Source organism: Zalophus californianus, chromosome 4 (genome assembly GCF_009762305.2).
Source record: "Zalophus californianus isolate mZalCal1 chromosome 4, mZalCal1.pri.v2, whole genome shotgun sequence".
In the NCBI taxonomy this organism is placed as follows: domain Eukaryota; kingdom Metazoa; phylum Chordata; class Mammalia; order Carnivora; family Otariidae; genus Zalophus; species Zalophus californianus.
This window is the reverse complement of record NC_045598.1, coordinates 7635851-7652616: the sequence shown is the minus strand read 5'-3', so window position 1 is coordinate 7652616 and position 16766 is coordinate 7635851. Positions and strand designations below refer to the sequence as shown.

At 46.9% G+C, this 16766-nt stretch overlaps 2 protein-coding genes across 2 annotated transcripts; one reads left to right on the top strand and one right to left on the bottom strand.

The window, feature by feature from the left end:
- The first annotated feature begins 1286 nt into the window (after window positions 1-1286).
- DFFA (DNA fragmentation factor subunit alpha) lies at window positions 1287-8999 on the top strand. The gene is made up of 6 exons (XM_027580502.2): window positions 1287-1486; window positions 3221-3382; window positions 4646-4788; window positions 6918-7107; window positions 7312-7463; window positions 8214-8999. Exons 1-6 carry the CDS (start codon window positions 1363-1365, stop codon window positions 8424-8426), a joined length of 984 nt encoding a protein of 327 aa, XP_027436303.1. The 5' UTR covers window positions 1287-1362; the 3' UTR covers window positions 8427-8999.
- A 5261-nt stretch (window positions 9000-14260) lies between these two features.
- CORT (cortistatin) lies at window positions 14261-16550 on the bottom strand. The gene is made up of 2 exons (XM_027596411.2): window positions 16176-16550; window positions 14261-14940 (listed from the first exon to the last, which is right to left on the bottom strand). Exons 1-2 carry the CDS (start codon window positions 16266-16268, stop codon window positions 14725-14727), a joined length of 309 nt encoding a protein of 102 aa, XP_027452212.2. The 5' UTR covers window positions 16269-16550; the 3' UTR covers window positions 14261-14724.
- Between the last annotated feature and the right edge of the window lie 216 nt (window positions 16551-16766).

The following is a 16766-nucleotide window of genomic DNA, read 5'->3' as shown; positions in this document are numbered from 1 at the left end:
AGGCAGGGACTCGCTAAGTCTTTAATAAATGGGAAGAAACTTGGAAATTAATTAATTAATGGTTCGGTTCAGTACCATTTGTTGAGTACCTACTACTTGCCAGGCACTTTGGTAGTCGCCAGAAATAAAAAGATCCAAGACTCACCTCCTGCACACACAATTACAGCATCTTGGAGATAGGAGTCTGAAACGGTTTGCAGATCTATTAGGAGGACACTGAACGGGGCTTTTTGGAGAGGCTTCCACATTCTTACTTTATAGTAGTTGAGTTGTTAGATTTTAAGCTAAGTATAAAATTACACGAAATGATTGCATGTATTAGAACTACCAGTTTGTATTGCAGTTGGGTTTTGATTGATTATGTATGGAGTATTCAAAAGGGTTGCCTCAAGTAACAATTCCCCCTACCAAACACTGTTTTAAACGCCTACCCTTTTCTTACGAGATAATATCTTATTTTCTTATAAAAAAAAATACGAAAGAGACTGTATGAATATGGGCTATTTCTCTTTACATAATATGCCCTCACCTTTTAAGCGAGGAACCATTTTGATTTTTTTATTATTATTTTAATGTTAACTCTTTTCAGAGGGGGTAGGTAGCAGTATTAGAACGAAGATGAATTTATTGCCAAGCAGCATCTGGACAATCTCAAACAGTGATGTGGTTCGCATTTTCCCTTTCCCCTCTAATTTCTTTGAGACCTTAATGTTTAATCTAGTTATGTAAGCATTTTGTTCCGGGATCCCAACCCAATTTGCACAACTAAAGCAGGGAATCGAACTGGTGGAAATGTGCGAGTATCTTATGCTTCTCTGTTACATTTTCAGCAGGACTGAAAACTACACTCATCAATTTTTAAAATTGACTTCCTTCAGATTATCCTGAGGGTTGGGACATCTTACAGATCTTTTCAGTCTGGACAGGGAAAACAAATTAATACAGTACAATGACAGACTGTTTCATCTAAGTATTACTATTATGCATCTATATATGTAAACAAGAGTGCTCTGAAAACCCAAGGTAGTATATATGCGTGTCTTTCATAATGCAAAACAAATCCCTATTGACCTCATTTTGAGCCCGCTACTGAAACTCCTAAATACAAAGTAGAAAAACACTCCCCGGGGCCGTATTGAGCAACATAACGAAGTCGGCTTCGAACCCAGAGACTACAGCTCCCCGCATGCCCCCGGAGCCATACGTGATTAGCGGCAACCAGAACTACATCTCCCAGCGTGCCTTGGTCCCACGCGTGATTTGCCACAAAGAGAACTACACCTCCCGGCACGCCACAGGTGGGGGGAAGGTGCCGCGCTGAGCCTCCCTGATTTCCCGGAGTCAGGTCCCACCCTGAAGAGGATGGAAGTGGTCGGGGAGGCCGAGACTGAGACGCGGGCCCTGAAGCCGTGTCTGCTGCGCCGCAACCACAGCCGCGAGCAGCACGGCGTGGCGGCCTCCTGCCTCGAGGAGCTGAGGAGCAAGGGTGGGCGCGGGACGCGGGCGGAGGCTGTGGGGGCCCGGGCCGGGGCTGCGGAGAGCCGGGCCGGGTGAGGATGTCTGGCAGGGGCAAGGCGGGGTCAGCAGGAGCGACTTGGGACGGAAATAACCGACGTGGGCATAGCGATTATCTCGTGTGAGACTCGTAATGGTGGGAAGGTAGACGGGAATCAATACGCAAATTAAGACCGACTCGACTTAGGTGCCTCGCCTAAAATAACTGACCTTGGACCAGACCCAGCCGCCCGGGCTCCGTACGGTGATACCGGCGCCCCCGGCTGAGCTCCCGGCCGGGTTGGGAGCGCCTTTTCACCGTCAGTTCTCGCAGGCACTTGTGCGGCGAAGAGAGAGCCGACCATTCTGGAATTCCAGACAAGGAGCAGGTGCTGTGAGTGACCGGGGTTCTGAATCCCGGCCCCACACTTACTAGCTGCTTGACCTTGTACTTAAGCAGCCCGCGACCCTCAGTTTTCTCATCGGCAAAATGGGTATAATAGTTCCAGCCCTGCTTTACAGGATTGTTGGAACTCTCAAAGCAGATGATATATTTACAGACTTACAAGTATTATGAGCCGGTAGCAATAAATTGTTTATCCACGGAAGTTCTACTGGCTAAAGGTGTGAGCGGAGCGGTCCCGGAAATGTAGTCAAAGGGGGTGTCAGGGTTCAGTGGGCTTCCTCTCAGAGTCACCAAGACCCAAAAATTACCAGACAGAAATCTTTCAGAGACCCAGGAGCAGCCAAAACATTATAAATGCTTTAGTGAGATCGTTTTTGCCATATCAACATTCACATATTTTTCCTTGGCATTAGGGTACTTGAATTTTAGTTCCCCTTTGTGCATCGGCTGGGTGCACTTGGCACAGAAGCTTGTGTGTTTATGTTCTCTGGAGCTCAGCCTTTGGAAGGCTTGCTGTTCTATTTGGGTGCTGGATAACATTGCCCAACCATATACCTAGTCTTGTGGCTACTTTGCTGCTCACTCTCATCCCATTTGCATTTTAGACTTTGTCATCACTAAATGGGATGGTACAGATCTGCCCTGGACAAACCTTTTTGCCCTTTGACAATAAAGATGAGAAGCTACTGATACAAACTTCTGCTTCTCTTGTGCCTTCCTATAGGTTAGAAAGGCTGCAGAGAACGATGCTTCAAAGAACACAACACATTTCCTTTTTCCTGTTCTATTCTTTTCTTTTCTTGCTTTTCTTTCTTTCTTTCAACATTTGACACAGGAGAATTTAAGATGACCACTGAGTAAATGAATGAAAGACTGCTCGTTCACAAGGAATCAAATCAGACTTTGGTTTGTTTTTCATCCAAGTAAAGATGGGAGGGCCTTCTAATGTGGAGGTAGAGCAGCTGGAGGAAACTTTTTCAGGAGTCAGGCGGTGGGTTTAAATCTCAGCTCTGACACTTACTGTGTGACTTTGGACAAGTTACTTAGCCTCCCTGAGCCTTGGGTTTGACATCTGTAAAATGGGAATAACAATCGTAGATACCTTATAGGATTTTTAGGGGAATACTGTATACAAAAAGTACTTAGTACCAGGCATGTGGGAAATGGTATATTAGTGCTAATAGTTGTAGTTGTTATTGTAGTTACTGTTAACTACCAGGAATTCTGCTATGCTCTGGGAGCATATATTTAGTGAGCACAGGGACAGATGTAATTTCCTTATGGATACTTGTCAATCGCCAAATATTTTATTCCTCTCAGCCTGTGACATTCTGGCCATTGATAAGTCCCTGGCACCAGTCACCCTGGTCCTGGCAGAGGATGGCACCATTGTGGATGATGACGATTACTTCCTGTGCCTACCTTCCAATACTAAGTTTGTAGCGTTGGCCAATAATGAGAAGTGGGCATACAGCAATTCAGGTAAGAAACTCTGGCCACATATAAAGTCATCTATGCAATACAGCATCCACCATGATTCATTTTACTGCACAGGTACAGGTTGCCGTTTGTCTCGTTCAGCATCTATGCAGCCAACATTTACTGAGCACCTTCTGCATGCCAAGGCGTGATGCTGAGTCTTGGGGTAAAGAATGAGACGCGGGCCCAGTTCTCAAATAACTCACAGACCAACAGTAACTAAAAGGCAGTACGACAGAGAGATCAGTGCCACAGGCAGAGTCAAGCTGCCTGGTTTCACTCCAGACTATTTTTTACTAGCCATGTGACCTTAGGCAAGTTACCTAACTTCTTAGCACCTTACTGAGGTAATAATTATAGTACCTTTCTCTCTTAGGGTGTTGTAGGGCTGATAGAACATAATATATATCAAACCAGGGTTTCTTGACAATACTACTGACATTTCCTGCTGGAGAATTCTTTGTTGTGGGGGCTGTCCTGTCCGTTGCAGGATATTTAGCAGCAACCTCAGCCTTTGCCCACTAGATGCCAGTAGTATCTCTTTACCCCCGTTGTGACAACCAAAAATGCCTTCAGACATTGTCAAATGTCTTCTAAGGGGAGGCAAAATCACTCCCAGTTGAGAACCACTGATGAAAAGCATTTAGATCTTGCCTGACACACAGAAAGGGCTTAGTAAATGTTACCCCATCATCATTACTGGAGATACAAAGGGAACTAATATTGATGAGCAAGGACCAAAGGCTAAAAAAGTGTCCCCATTGAAGACAGTCCCCATGCCACTAAATTGAGGAAGTCACCCTTCAGCAGTGGCTCTGCCAGCCACCTTTGTGCTCCAAAGTACGGGGACAGCAAACAGTGGCAACAGCTCCTCCAGTCAAGGATAAGACTAATCCCCAAGCACAGGAGAAGTGCTGGTGACAGTGAATGTTTTTGTATACAGAAATGGAACACAGAGACACAACAACTCACCTAAAGGGAAGTGTGGTAGGATCCTGGGTGTGCATGACCATGCATCAGGTTTAAAGTGGCTTCTTTCCGTAAGAAGGATACAGAGCAGTTCCACACAGAAATAAATCCAGGGTGGAAGAGAAGGGAAAATGTAGGTCCTAGATGAGGATTGGCTTTCCCATGAATCCCTGAGGAAAGGCTCTTCCTTCACCACTGAAATTATCCTAAATGGCCAGTCCGAGGCCTGTGTGTTGGAGGAGGAGGTGAACACAGCACCTCAGGTTACCTGTGACTGGCTGCTTCTCCCCATGTCAGATGGAGGCACGGCTTGGATTTCCCAAGAGTCCTTTGATGTGGATGAAACAGACAGTGGGTCAGGGCTGAAGTGGAAGAATGTGGCCAGGCAGCTGAAAGAAGATCTATCCAGCATCATCCTCCTGTCCGAAGAAGACCTCCAGGTAAGTCCCCTCCACAACTCATAGCCACGCTCCTCTGGCCTCTGCCACCCCCAGCCCCTTAGTTTCCATGTGTCTTCCCACAATAATTTCATTATGGCTTAATTTTCAAGCAATGCTTTGGTGACAACCAAGACTCTTTCATTTTCTAATTCTCGCAGCTAGAGTAGAAAATACAGATGCCCAGGGGCACCTGGGGGATGCAGTCGGTTAAGCGTCCAACTCTTGATTTTGGCTCAGGTCATGATCTCGGGGTGGTGAGACTGAGCCCCACATCAGGCTCTGTATTCGGCACGGAGTCTGCTTGAGAGTCTCTCTCTCCCTGCTCCTCCCCCTGCACTCTTGCTCTCTCAAAATAAATAAATAAAATCTTTAAAAAAAGAAAAGAAAATACAGATGCCCAAGCCTCACCTAGACCTATTTAGGCTCACTGGGGCGGCGGGGATGGGGGGCGTGGGGGGTTGTTAAGGAGGTAGTGCCAAAGAATGGGCACTACATCAGGAGGAGCCGAATTAAATCCCAGCTCCGTCGATATGACTTTGAGCCAATCAGATGTAGCCAGTTTGCCTACATTTCCTGTCCCGTAAAATTGGGATAAAAATAGTACGTGTTAATTGCAAAAAATATTTCTTGAGCCCCTGCCCTGTGCCTGGCAGGGTTCTGTCCACGGGGCATGGTGGTGAACAAGCCAGACACAATTCTGATGGAGGGGAGCATCGTAGATGGGTAGCAGGTGGGGCAGCGTGCCAAGAGGGGTACAGCTAGTAGTCTAGATTGGGAGGTCAAGGGAGGCCCCTTCAAGGAGGTAGCTTTTTAGTAATTTTTTAAACTTATATATTTGGATAAATAATATGAATACATTCACATGGCTCAAAATCGGAGAGGTCTATAAAGATATCCTGGTAGCCAAAAAGTGAAACCAACCCAAACGTCCATGAACTGATGAATGGGTAGATAAAACGTGGTCCATCCACACAATGGAATATTACTCGGCCCTGAAAGGGAATGAAACATTAACACATGCTGTGACATAGGTAAGCCTTCAAAATATCGTGCTAAGTGAGAGAAGCCAGACATGAAAGGCCACGGATGTTTTTTGTTGCGTTTATATGAAGTGGCCAGAATAGGCAAATCCATAGAGATAGAAGACAGGTGAGTGGCTGCCTAGGGCTGGGGTTGGGGGGACTTTGAGAAGAAATAGGGAGTAACTGCTAATAGGCACAGTTCTTTTCGGGGTGGTGAAAATGTTCTAAACTGGATCGTGGCGATGACCGCACAACTCTGCGAATGAACTAAACCCACCTAGGTGTACACATCATATGGGTGAATCGTGTGGTGTGTGAATTACATCTCAATAAAGCTTTTGGGCGGCGGGGAGAAGATATACATAAAAATCTGACTTCTACTCCTAGCCACCAGGTTTCTCTTCCCAGAGATAACCAATCTCTCAAATTCCCATTCTAAATTTTATATACCAGGAAATACAAATATATTTTCTCCTCCCCTATATTACACAAGTGGAAGCATATCTACTCTTTTTTAAAGAAATATTTGCCTGGGTGGCTCAGTTGGTCAAGCCTCTTGACTCCTGATTTTGGCTCAGGTCGTGATCTCGGGATCGTGAGATCACACTCTGCTACAGGCTCCATGCTCACAGGGAGGCTGCTGGAGATTCTCTGTCCCTCCCTCTCTGCCCCCCGACCACCACTCATGTGCCCACGTGTGCTCTCTCTCTAAAATAAATAAATCTTTCATAAAAAAAAAATACTTGGAGAGTAGTCTAGATGAGTATATAGAAGACACTTGTTCTTTTTTACCACTGCATAATATTCCCTTTTGTGCCTATACTGTTACTTATTTAAGGAGTCGCCCCCCCATTGGTGGATCTGTGGGTTGACATCAGTCCTGCTGGTCCAGACAGTGCAACAAAAAACTTAGATCAGTGTCATCTCACACACATGCTTGTCCATAGAATAAATTCCCAGAAGTGTAGTTGGCAAACATGGGCAGGTTCCCTAGAGGAGGCAAGGACACGGATTGCTGAAGGGAGGAGGGAGCCTGCCATGGACGGGTCGGGGCCACTTTGTTTTGAAAGATTTTTAGGTTTGTTAAAGTCTGTATTTGCTTGTTAGGTGCTCATTGACGTTCCATGTTCAGACCTGGCTCAGGAACTATGCCAAAGTTGCGTCACGGTGCAGGGGCTCCAGAACACCCTCCAGCAGGTACTTGACCAGAGGGAGGAAGCCCGACAGTCCAAGCAGCTCTTGGAGCTTTACCTCCAGGCTTTGGAGAAGGAGGGCAGCATCTTGTCAAAGCAGCAAGGTAGGACTCACTGGCCAGGGGAGTCACCCTGAGGGCCGAGGGCCTGGAGAGCCTTTCCTGGGGAAATAACCATGGTTTATAATGGGATCAAACAAGGGGGGAGCCGCAGCTGCTGGCGTCTTGAGACCACGTGCTTCCGTCCTGCCTGACGGAGGGCTGTGTGTGCGGCAGTGGGGCCATCTCCGTCTCACGTCTGCTTTGCAGAGGCCAGCGCTGGCTTCAGTGACAAGATGGATGCAGTGGACGCGGGGAGTAACCGCGAGAGCGCCTCCGAAATCACCCTTACCAGCCAGGTCCTTACTGCGCTGAAGGAGAAGCCGGCCCCAGAGCTGAGTCTGTCTAGTCGGGATTTGGAGGTGGGCAAGACCCAGGGACCCTGAGCTGCACGAGCCACTCCCCCCCAGGGGTGCAGTGTTTGCCTGCAGAGGCACGTCCGAGAATGCTTTTCACCTCTGCAGACCCTGACTCACAGCTGCCCACTTGCGTGTTACATGCAAAACATCTCATTTAATCTATATCAAAACGGCTTGACAAAACGGGGTACACCCTCTCAGATCGTCAAACATTATTCTCTGGGGCACAGCAGGTTATGGAACGAGCAAAACCTGACAGGGAGGCAAGGCAGGGCTCAAGCTTCTGGTTCTATCAGCCCTTGAGGAAGACCCGTAGTCAGTGAGGCACATACATGATCATGGTGAAAGGCACGCCTGAGCGGGTCCTCCCGTGCTGGCTCCATGGCCAGGGAACCAGAAGCCTGATGCCGAATCCATCAGAGTGGGCGCTGCTTCTCATTCTTCATCCTTGTCGCTGTCCAAAGCACCTCCCCAGTGTCAGCTGGGAGGGAGGAAACCTGTTGACTTGGGCTGGGCTACATTTCCTGTAAGTGGAGGACTTGGCTTTCCAGAGATCCTTTCCTGGCAGTATTGGAGGGTAAGGAAAGGCCCGTGGCCGCTGAATGCGAAATAACTCTGGCATTTCAGCGCCAGGACATAACATAAGCTGGTACTGCCTGGTCCTGCTCCCCCAAAGAAACTCCCAGGAGCCTGAGAGCAGCAGGTGAGGAGAGCAGAGGTCGTGGTTCTCAGTGGTTCTTATTCTTGCCGCAGTTGGTCACCAAGGAAGACCCCAAAGCGCTCGCTGTTGCCTTGAGCTGGGGCCTAAAGAAGACAGAAACGCTGCAGCAGGCCTGTCACCAGGAGCTCAGCCTGCGTCTCCAGCAGGTGCAGAGCCTGCGTTCTCTCCGGAGCGTGTCAGCAAGGAAGAGCTCACTGTCCGGAGAACCGCGGGAGCCCAAGCGAGCCAAACAAGAGCCCACATAGCCGCCGCTGGAAAGCCTGCGACCTTGTTCTTATTCGCAGTAAATACCGTCAGCCTAATTCCCCAAGCTGTGGCCTTCCTACTGGCCTCCCTGCCTTACAGCGTGTTCTCCTGGAACAGGCTGGAAGACCAGCCTCCTGTCCCTTCCAGAAGAGCCCTGCCACCTGTTCTGAATGACAAGGCTGCATCAACAGTACCTCCCATCTTCTGATGACACCTTCTTAGGTTCTCCGTTTGAAAGAAATTGTCAAGGACAGTGAAAAGAAATTGTCGCATTTCAGACTCACTGTCCTCGTTCTGAAGCCAGAACTGCAGAATTTTAAACACAAGTGATGGTTGAGAAGGTGACAGAACAGAGTTGATGTATAGCCACAAACTTATGTCTCAAGTTAATGAGTTTTTTGGTTTGTGTAAAGGCGCATATTAAGTTTGCAGACCACAGGGACATATGGAGAGTGTAATTCGCCATTTCTAATTGTGAAATTATATCTGTTACCACTGTGAGACTGTTTCCAGTTTTCTAATATGTTTTATCAGTAGGGGGATGAAAGGTCATTAAATTGATCTCCATGTGATATGACTGTGAGTCTCTCTGGGCGCAAAGCAGAGCCTTCTGGTTTATATACTTCCTGTTTCTGTACAAACTTGGTCTTTGGGTTTTGTACTCTTATTTGGAACAGATTTTCATCCAGATGAATGTCCAGCCTGACATTCAAAAGCCACACAGGATTGCAGGATATGGGCTGATTCTTCATTATGCAGAATCGTCCGGTACGTGGCCGGAAGAACTGGCATCCCCCGCATCCCCCTACCCGCTCAATGACAATAGCGGTCTGCAGGCCCCGAGACAACTGAAAACATCCCCACACACTTTCAGAATGCCCCTGGAGGGGCACTAATGCCAGTTGGGGATTTTTCTAGCAGGTTGCAGTCTGCTCTGGGCTAGCACTTACCATCCTGGAGCATCACAAAACTGAGTGAGCTGGCCAGGGTGTGGCTTGTCATCTCACACACATGAGTAAAGCTGTGCTCCGCGAGGTGCAGAGATTTGCCCCACGTCACAAGGCTGATTGGAGGGCCAGGATCCTGGTTCTAATTCCGGTGCTCTTCCCACTTATTTTTTTGAAGACTTTTTTATTTATTAGAGAGAGAGAGAGCAGGTGCACAAGCAGGGGAGAGGGGCAGAGGGAGACGCAGACTCCCTGCCAGTCAGGGAGCCCAGTGTGGGGCTCAGTCCCAGGACCCCGGGATCATGACCTGAGCCGAAGGCAGACGCTTAATTGACTGAGCCGCCCGGGTGCCCAGTGATCTTCGCACTTACGTGTGTTTTCTCTTAGGTCCACACATTCTTCCTTCTACATCCAGATCACTGGTTTTGTTACACCAACATAATAAGTTAGAGTCAACTCAAACTGGAAAAGACCTCCTGTGTCTGCAACATAATTGCCAATAGATTTCTGACTGCAGGCACAGTGCTGGTGGTATAAGAGAAGCAAATAGCCCGGTGAACACTGTACAGTTAGCCCAGTGGTAAAGGAAGCCTGGATTCCAGAAACAGAATGGTACCTCTACTCACCAGTTCTATCAACATCTCCATCTTTGCCCTACTGAATTAAAAATACTGTCTCGAATTATGTCTGTCAGATACACAGGAGAGCTTTAGTTGCCTGGCCTGGGTGTTGGTGTTGGTATGCTCTACTAGAAACCGATCTACCAAACATCTTGTCTGCATAGAATAATGGAGGAAGTACTGTGGGCTTGGAGGGAGCCAAGCCCGTGGATGAAAGTGATGAAAGGGTTAAATGAAGTAGTGTCTGAGGAGGAGGCCAGGATCTAGCCCAGGCAGGAGAGCCATTTCCCTTATCTCCCCGGGCCGGGGGGAGAGCAGAGACAGAGCTGTATGAGGCCCCTGTCTATGGGTCTACGAGGCAAAGATGTTAGTGTGCAAACTTGGGCCCAAAATGCGTAACACGTGGGGCTGCAAACACATTATGTTGCCCCTGGTGCCATTTACCTTCCCCGCGCCCCTGTGCCTCCAGGCCTTCCAGAATAGAAACGGAGCAGCACAGCAATATGTCTAAAACTAGGAGAGAGTGAGCAGGGCAGCCTGTTCTTACGGTAGCAGAAAAGAATGTCAGAGGAAGCAGCTGGGACTAATGAACTCTGCATTAGCCATATTCCATTCTTTCAACTCAAGTCAAATGTCGGTCCCCATTAGGCAATTGGCTTTGACAGAAGCTGTGCTAATTACCACTTACCAACCTTTAATTTCTGGGGAAAAGCAAAAGGAAAAAAAACTAATGGGTTTTTCATTTTCCAGAGAGAAAGGGATAAAATAATAGTAGTCTGGGAAAAGAAAACCTGCATTAATTACAAAAATGATTAATGTGACTTTACTAACCAGATCGTTTAGCTGTTTTATTTCTTAGCCATCCACTCAATTTTTTCTTTTATTCTTTTATTTATTTATTTATTTATTTATTTGTTGGCCTTCAGGGTTTTTTCTCCATTCTATTTTAATTGTAGGGTTTTGCCTTAATTATCTTGCTGTGTCTCGTATTACTTGAAGTGTTTAAGGACTTTGTAAGTGATGTGTTCTGAACACCCAGCCACTGCCTGAGTCCTCTGACAGTGGGGTCCTCCGTCCCGCTGGAAGGCCTCCAACGAGGGGGATAGACTCGTTCCCAGGAAATGCTTTGAATTTTCAGATTGCAGAACCTCAAAGTTCACTGTTTGCTCAAACTACATCAGAACACACTTTGCAGGGGCGCCCGGCTGGCTCCTTTGGTATAGAACATGGGACTCTGGATCTCAGGGTTGTGAGTTCAACCCGTGCTGGGTGTAGGGATTACTTGAAAATGAAATCTTTTTAAAAAAGAACACACTTGGCAATTACAAGAAAGTGAACCACCAGGTTAATGCATAGATACTGGATTTTCCTCAATATTTCCCAATACCATGTTCTAAGAACTATCACCAAAAATCTAGCTTTTCCCCCAGTTTATAATTATTTTAATAAGACAAGCACATGTACTTTTTATCACTTAACTATAAGTGGAAGAGATAAATTAGCGTTACTTTTATTAGGGTTACGACAAGCTAGAAATAGTGGGTAGCCCAGCTGCCCTTTGCCTTTTCCTTTCTCATCTAGAAACCAAAAATTTCCTTCTTTTTAATACCTACCTGACTTTTCCTCTTCTGATTTGTTCAAAACGGAACCTAGGGGCTCCTGGCTGTCTCAGTTGGAAGAGCATGTGACTCTTGATCTCAAGAGTTAGAGCCCCACATTGGCTGTAGAGATTATTTAAATAAAGTTTTAAAAAATGGAATCCGTAGCTCTACTAAAGAAGCTGCTACTAAGATGTGGGTGATCCCTTCAGCAGGTGCTGTTAAATCAAGGTCTTTAAGTGTCTCCCATGAGCCCACCGCTCTGAGTTTCCTAAAGCCTAGAATGGTTTGCCAACCGTCCTGAAATATGAATACCATGAAGGATTTCTGTCGAATGTTTATGTCACACTCAATTCTTCCCCAGCGGTTAAGGATCCATTCTGGTGCCAAATATTAGAAATAAATGCAAGAGGGGCGCTTGGGTGGCTCCGTCAGTTGAACGTCTGACTCTTGATTTCAGCTCAAGTCATGAACTCAGGGTTGTGAGATCGAGCCCTGCCTCGGGCTCTGCATACTGCGTAGAGTCTGCTTGAGATTCTCTCTCTCCCTCTCTGCCCCTCCCCCTGCTCGTGTGTGCTTCTCTCTCTAATAAATTAATAAATCTTTAAAAAGAGAAATGCACAAGAAAGAATTACAAGTTGTCCAGGTGCCGATGACCACATCTACACACTTGTCTATATTGAACTACAGAAAGGTTAACTTTGAGAAAAGTCTACCCAAAACCTGATGGTAGAAAATTACCCTAATATATCCATTTCACCCTAATGTATTCATCATGAGCATATTAATCTAGTCTACCCTGCAATTGATGCCAGTTAACATTCTATTCAGCCCCCTGAACTCAGGTAAACTTAGATGTGACAGATTTCCTGCCAGTCTCATTAGCATAGCCTCATTATCCTTCAGATATTACTTAGTTCAAAGTTATAAGTCCCCAGTCCTAAGGACTGTGTATGTATGACCCCAACTGAGGGGTGCCTGGGTGGCTCAGTCGTTAAGCGTCTGCCTTCGGCTCAGGTCCTGATCTCAGGATCCTGGGATCGAGCCCCGCATCGGGCTCCCTGCTCAGCAGGGAGTCTGCTCCTCCCTCTCCCACTCCCCCTGCTTGTGTTCCCTCTCTCGCTGTCTTTGTCTATCAAATAAATAAATCTTTAAAAAAAAAAAAAAGAAATTGAAAAACAAGGAGCATGCTTTTCTTCTAGGAAAATCTTAAAAGACAACGTTCCGAAGGTTAGCTGGCCTTCCAGGCTGGCATCTTGCACCAGTGCACTAACCCAATAACTGGTCTCTTCAAGCTGCTGTGTCTGGAAATTCGGATCTATTAAGGTCCTCCAACACATTATACTTTACTCAGCTAGTAATTATGGATCTGAGCTCAGCTCTGCAGAAAACAGAACGGAACGGTCAGCAGTCATACTCCGCGCCTTCTCCCCTGGTATCCCAAGAAAAGATACAATGCTCCTCCAGCCAGCCTTTGCCAATTTTCCCCATATTAGGCCTGACCCTCAGAAACTTCCCATGACTCCAGGTAATGAATCTCTGAACTTTAAAGTTTAGTATCTAAACACCTTCACCCTGGAAATATTCTTCAGAGTCTGGCATTCAAGAGCCATAAACAATATGCAGAATCAAGCAAGGATTTTGGTGCTATGGGGGAGAACTAAAGATTTGATTCAGGTTTTGAAACAGTGATTTGTTCACTCCTCATTTCATTGGAGCAGCCGCAAATCCTGGTCCGCATGGGCCTTGACAGCTGCTCGGCCCTGTATTACAGAAAAAGGAACTCCCCTCCTGTGTAGCCATCACTCATTGTCCCTTCTGTGGAAATTCTTGGGGAATGGGAAAATGATATTCAAGTCATATATGCATGTGGAGGCACCGGGATGGCTCAGTTCGTTAAGCGTCTGCCCTTGGCTCATGTTGTGATCCTGGAGTTCTGGGATCGAGCCCGGCATCGGGCTCCCTGCTCAGGAGGGAGCCTGCTTCTCCTTCTGCCTGCCGCTCCCGCTGGTTGTGCACGCGCTCTATCTCTATCTCTGTCTCAAATAAAATCTTTTTAAAAAAAATTACATGTATGCATCTGTCACGGAACAAAGTCTGGTTCCTGCGATCCTGAAAGGCTTAAATTAGAAGTTGAGGCAAGGGGGCGCCTGGGTGGCTCAGTTGTTAAGCGTCTGCCTTCGGTTCAGGTCATGGTCCCAGGGTCCTAGGGTCGAGCCCCGCGTTGGGCGCCCTGCTCGGCGGGAAGCCTGCTTCTCCCTCTCCCACTCCCCCTGCTTGTGTTCCCTCTCTCGCTGTGTCTGTCAAATAAATAAATAAATAAAATCTTAAAAAATAAAATTAAAAAGTTGAGGTAAGCAGGCCACAGGCTCAACAGCAGCCCTGCTCTGTACTTGGTTTGAAATAAGGCCTTTAAACAGACTTCGTTCTTCACGACGCAAACGTAGAAGCTCTGATCCATGAAAGAACTGTAACAAATTAAAATTAACTGACTGATGAAAACCAGTATGGGTATTTTATCAGAGAAGGTTTGAATGTAACTCTTCTTATGAGTATGTGAACATGAGATCATGTTTGAGCGCGTGACATTTGTTTTTAAATTGGTTTTCGCCAAAACACAAGAAATAATCATTTTGCTCTTTGAGCACAATGTTAAAAATTTGCTTTTAATACGAGGGAGATATTTTTTAAGTTAGACAATTTCTATGAAAACAAACAAAGAAGATGTTATTCTGGGTTCTTAAATATGTCGCCTTTAACTGTTTTTTAAATCAAAGGAAAGGAGACAAGGGCAGAACTTCCAAGCACATAACTAAAGTGAAAAGAAAGCCCAATGGGTACACTACAGCAGAAAACGTAAAAATCTTTTTCAAAAATGTTCACTTTGGGGAGCGCCTGGCTGACTCAGTCAGTGGAGCACGGGACTCTTGATCTTGGGGTTGTGAGTTCAAGCCCCACGTTGGGTGTGGAGATTACTAAAAATAAAATATTTTAAAATATAAACAAATAAAACGTTCCAAATTACACAGGAAGAAGAAGACAACTGTGTGAAGAAGAAAGATCACGGCTGTTAATACATTTTATTCAGATCCATGGTCACACTCCTTTGCATGAGTGATCAGGGGTAGAGTTTTATTTGCAGGAGGAGAAGGTCTTCCAGAAGAAATCCTTGCAAGGTGCCTTCTCCCGCAGGGACCGCTGAGGGGGCGGGACATCCTGCCGCTTGGCCACCTCCCCAGCTGCCCCTCCTGTGAAGGGGGCTGCGCCCACCTGAGAGGCCCACTGGTACCGCCCAGCCAGGAAAGTCAAGAGGCTGTTCTTCTTCATTTCTATCACTTCCTGCAGATGCTTTTAAAAAGACGCAGAGGACAAAGGAAAGAAAAATAATCAACCATCTGGTTGAGCCAGCATTAAAAGATCTACAATTCCTTACTCAAAAAAAAAAAAAAAAAAAAAGATGCTTCAGAAGAATAAATCACATATCCATTTAAAGGATGAGAAAGTGGGGCGCCCGGGTGGCTCAGTCGTTAAGCGTCTGCCTTCGGCTCAGGTCATGATCCCAGGGTCCTGGGATCGAGCCCCCGCATCGGGCTCCCTGCTCCACAGGAGGCCTGCTTCTCCCTCTCCCACTCCCCCTGCTTGTGTTCCCTCTCTCGCTGTGTCTCTCTGTCAAATAAATAAATAAAATCTTTAAAAAAAAAAAGATGAGAAAGTTAAAAGAAAAATAAAATAAAGAATGAGGAAGTTAAGAGAACACCTTAATGAAATTGTTCTAGTTAGAGAAGGAAAAGTTAAGAATTTTCAGTCAAGGAAAAAAAAACGGCCTGTTTGGCCCATAATCTTGGCTGAGGTCCTTCATTAGACGAGGTCAGGAAATCTATCATTTTCCCTGCCGCCAAGTGCCTGGTCTGACTCCTGGATGTCCACAAATTACTCTTTGAGACAGATCAGATTGAGACGTGATATTCCCCTCTTTCAAATTCCTTAGAGAGCTTCTAGGAGTAACCTGATGATAAATGATTTGTCTGAAACTCATCTGGTAATTTTAGAGAAAAATCCATTTTTAATGGCCAACTTTATGTACTCTTTCTTGGAACTTTTTCAAAATGGAAAAAAAAAATAAATCACCTCACAAAGTTACGAATTCTCACGACGGAAACTGTAATGATGTCAATGAATCTGAGCCGATGAGAAGAGTCCCATACCTATAAATTAAGATTCTAGAAGCATGTGTGGCCAACGCAGGCCGCTGGCGGCCCCACGATTGCCCTGCAATAGACTGGTACGATCACTTAACGTTTCAAAGATGAGCAGGTGGAGATCGCTGGCAGGGAAGCTCCCCCCTTGAGTTTCCGAGCTCTCTGCAGGTTGTTGGGACCACTGGAGATAAACAAGACCCCGCAGTCTAAGAGGGGACATCGCAGGCCGGGGGGGGCGGCTGGGGGGGCACCCCACAAAGGTCAGCCCTGCCTGCCATCTGTCCTACACACGCTCGCCCTGGAGCTGCCGGCGAGCCACGCCAACAAGGCCAAGGAACAAGACAGCCAGAAAGTGGGCTAGCCTGTGGCCCCGTCACTACTCACCCAGCTGTCGTGTCCGGCGAGGCCACCCTCCAGGGACAGGGCCGCGGTGGCCCCCGAGAGCAGGAGTAGGAGCAGGAAGAGGGGCGGCAGCATCCTGCAGGCTGACCGGCACTTCTCTCCAGCTCTGGGGCCGCTTATCCTTGGGCGGCCCCGAAATCCGTGTTTTGTGCACTTGGGTCTCGTCGAGCAGCCGAGGGGAGGGGCGGCGGGGGGGGGGGGGCATTTTAATTAAGCTCCACCTGCAGCTGGTTTTTTTGTCTCTGTCCCTATCAAAAGCCTGTACCCCCTCTTCCCTTATCCTCAAGCAGTGATGCACCTGCCTAAGCCCTCAGCCCACAAAAGCGCTTTTGGATCGGAGTTAACCCCTTCATTAAAGCCACCATGGTTTCCCGAGTTTAGAGCGGATCTGCTTACTTTGGAGGACAGTGCGCTCGCTCCTGAAGGAGTCCCGCTTCCTCATAATCACCCACAGGCGGCAGGAAGCCTTGAGCACAAAGCCAAGTGATTTCGCACAATATAAAATCAGCGGTGGCTGAGGAGCTGAGAAGCTGAAATTCTGCCCATGTAAGGTGTGGTGGAATCTGCTGTGGG

What these genes read in the sequence shown, in the direction of transcription:
- CORT (XM_027596411.2), bottom strand. Translation starts at nt 16,268, where the DNA reads ATGCTGCCGCCCCTCTTCCTGCTCCTACTCCTGCTCTCGGGGGCCACC. An exon ending in TCGCCGGACACGACAGCTGG is followed by an intron (nt 14,941 to 16,175) that starts GTGAGTAGTGAC and finishes TCTTTTTAAAAG; the next exon opens with CATCTGCAGGAAGTGATAGA.
- DFFA (XM_027580502.2), top strand. Translation starts at nt 1,363, where the DNA reads ATGGAAGTGGTCGGGGAGGCCGAGACTGAGACGCGGGCCCTGAAGCCG. An exon ending in TGTCCGAAGAAGACCTCCAG is followed by an intron (nt 4,789 to 6,917) that starts GTAAGTCCCCTC and finishes TTTGCTTGTTAG; the next exon opens with GTGCTCATTGACGTTCCATG. An exon ending in CATCTTGTCAAAGCAGCAAG is followed by an intron (nt 7,108 to 7,311) that starts GTAGGACTCACT and finishes TCTGCTTTGCAG; the next exon opens with AGGCCAGCGCTGGCTTCAGT.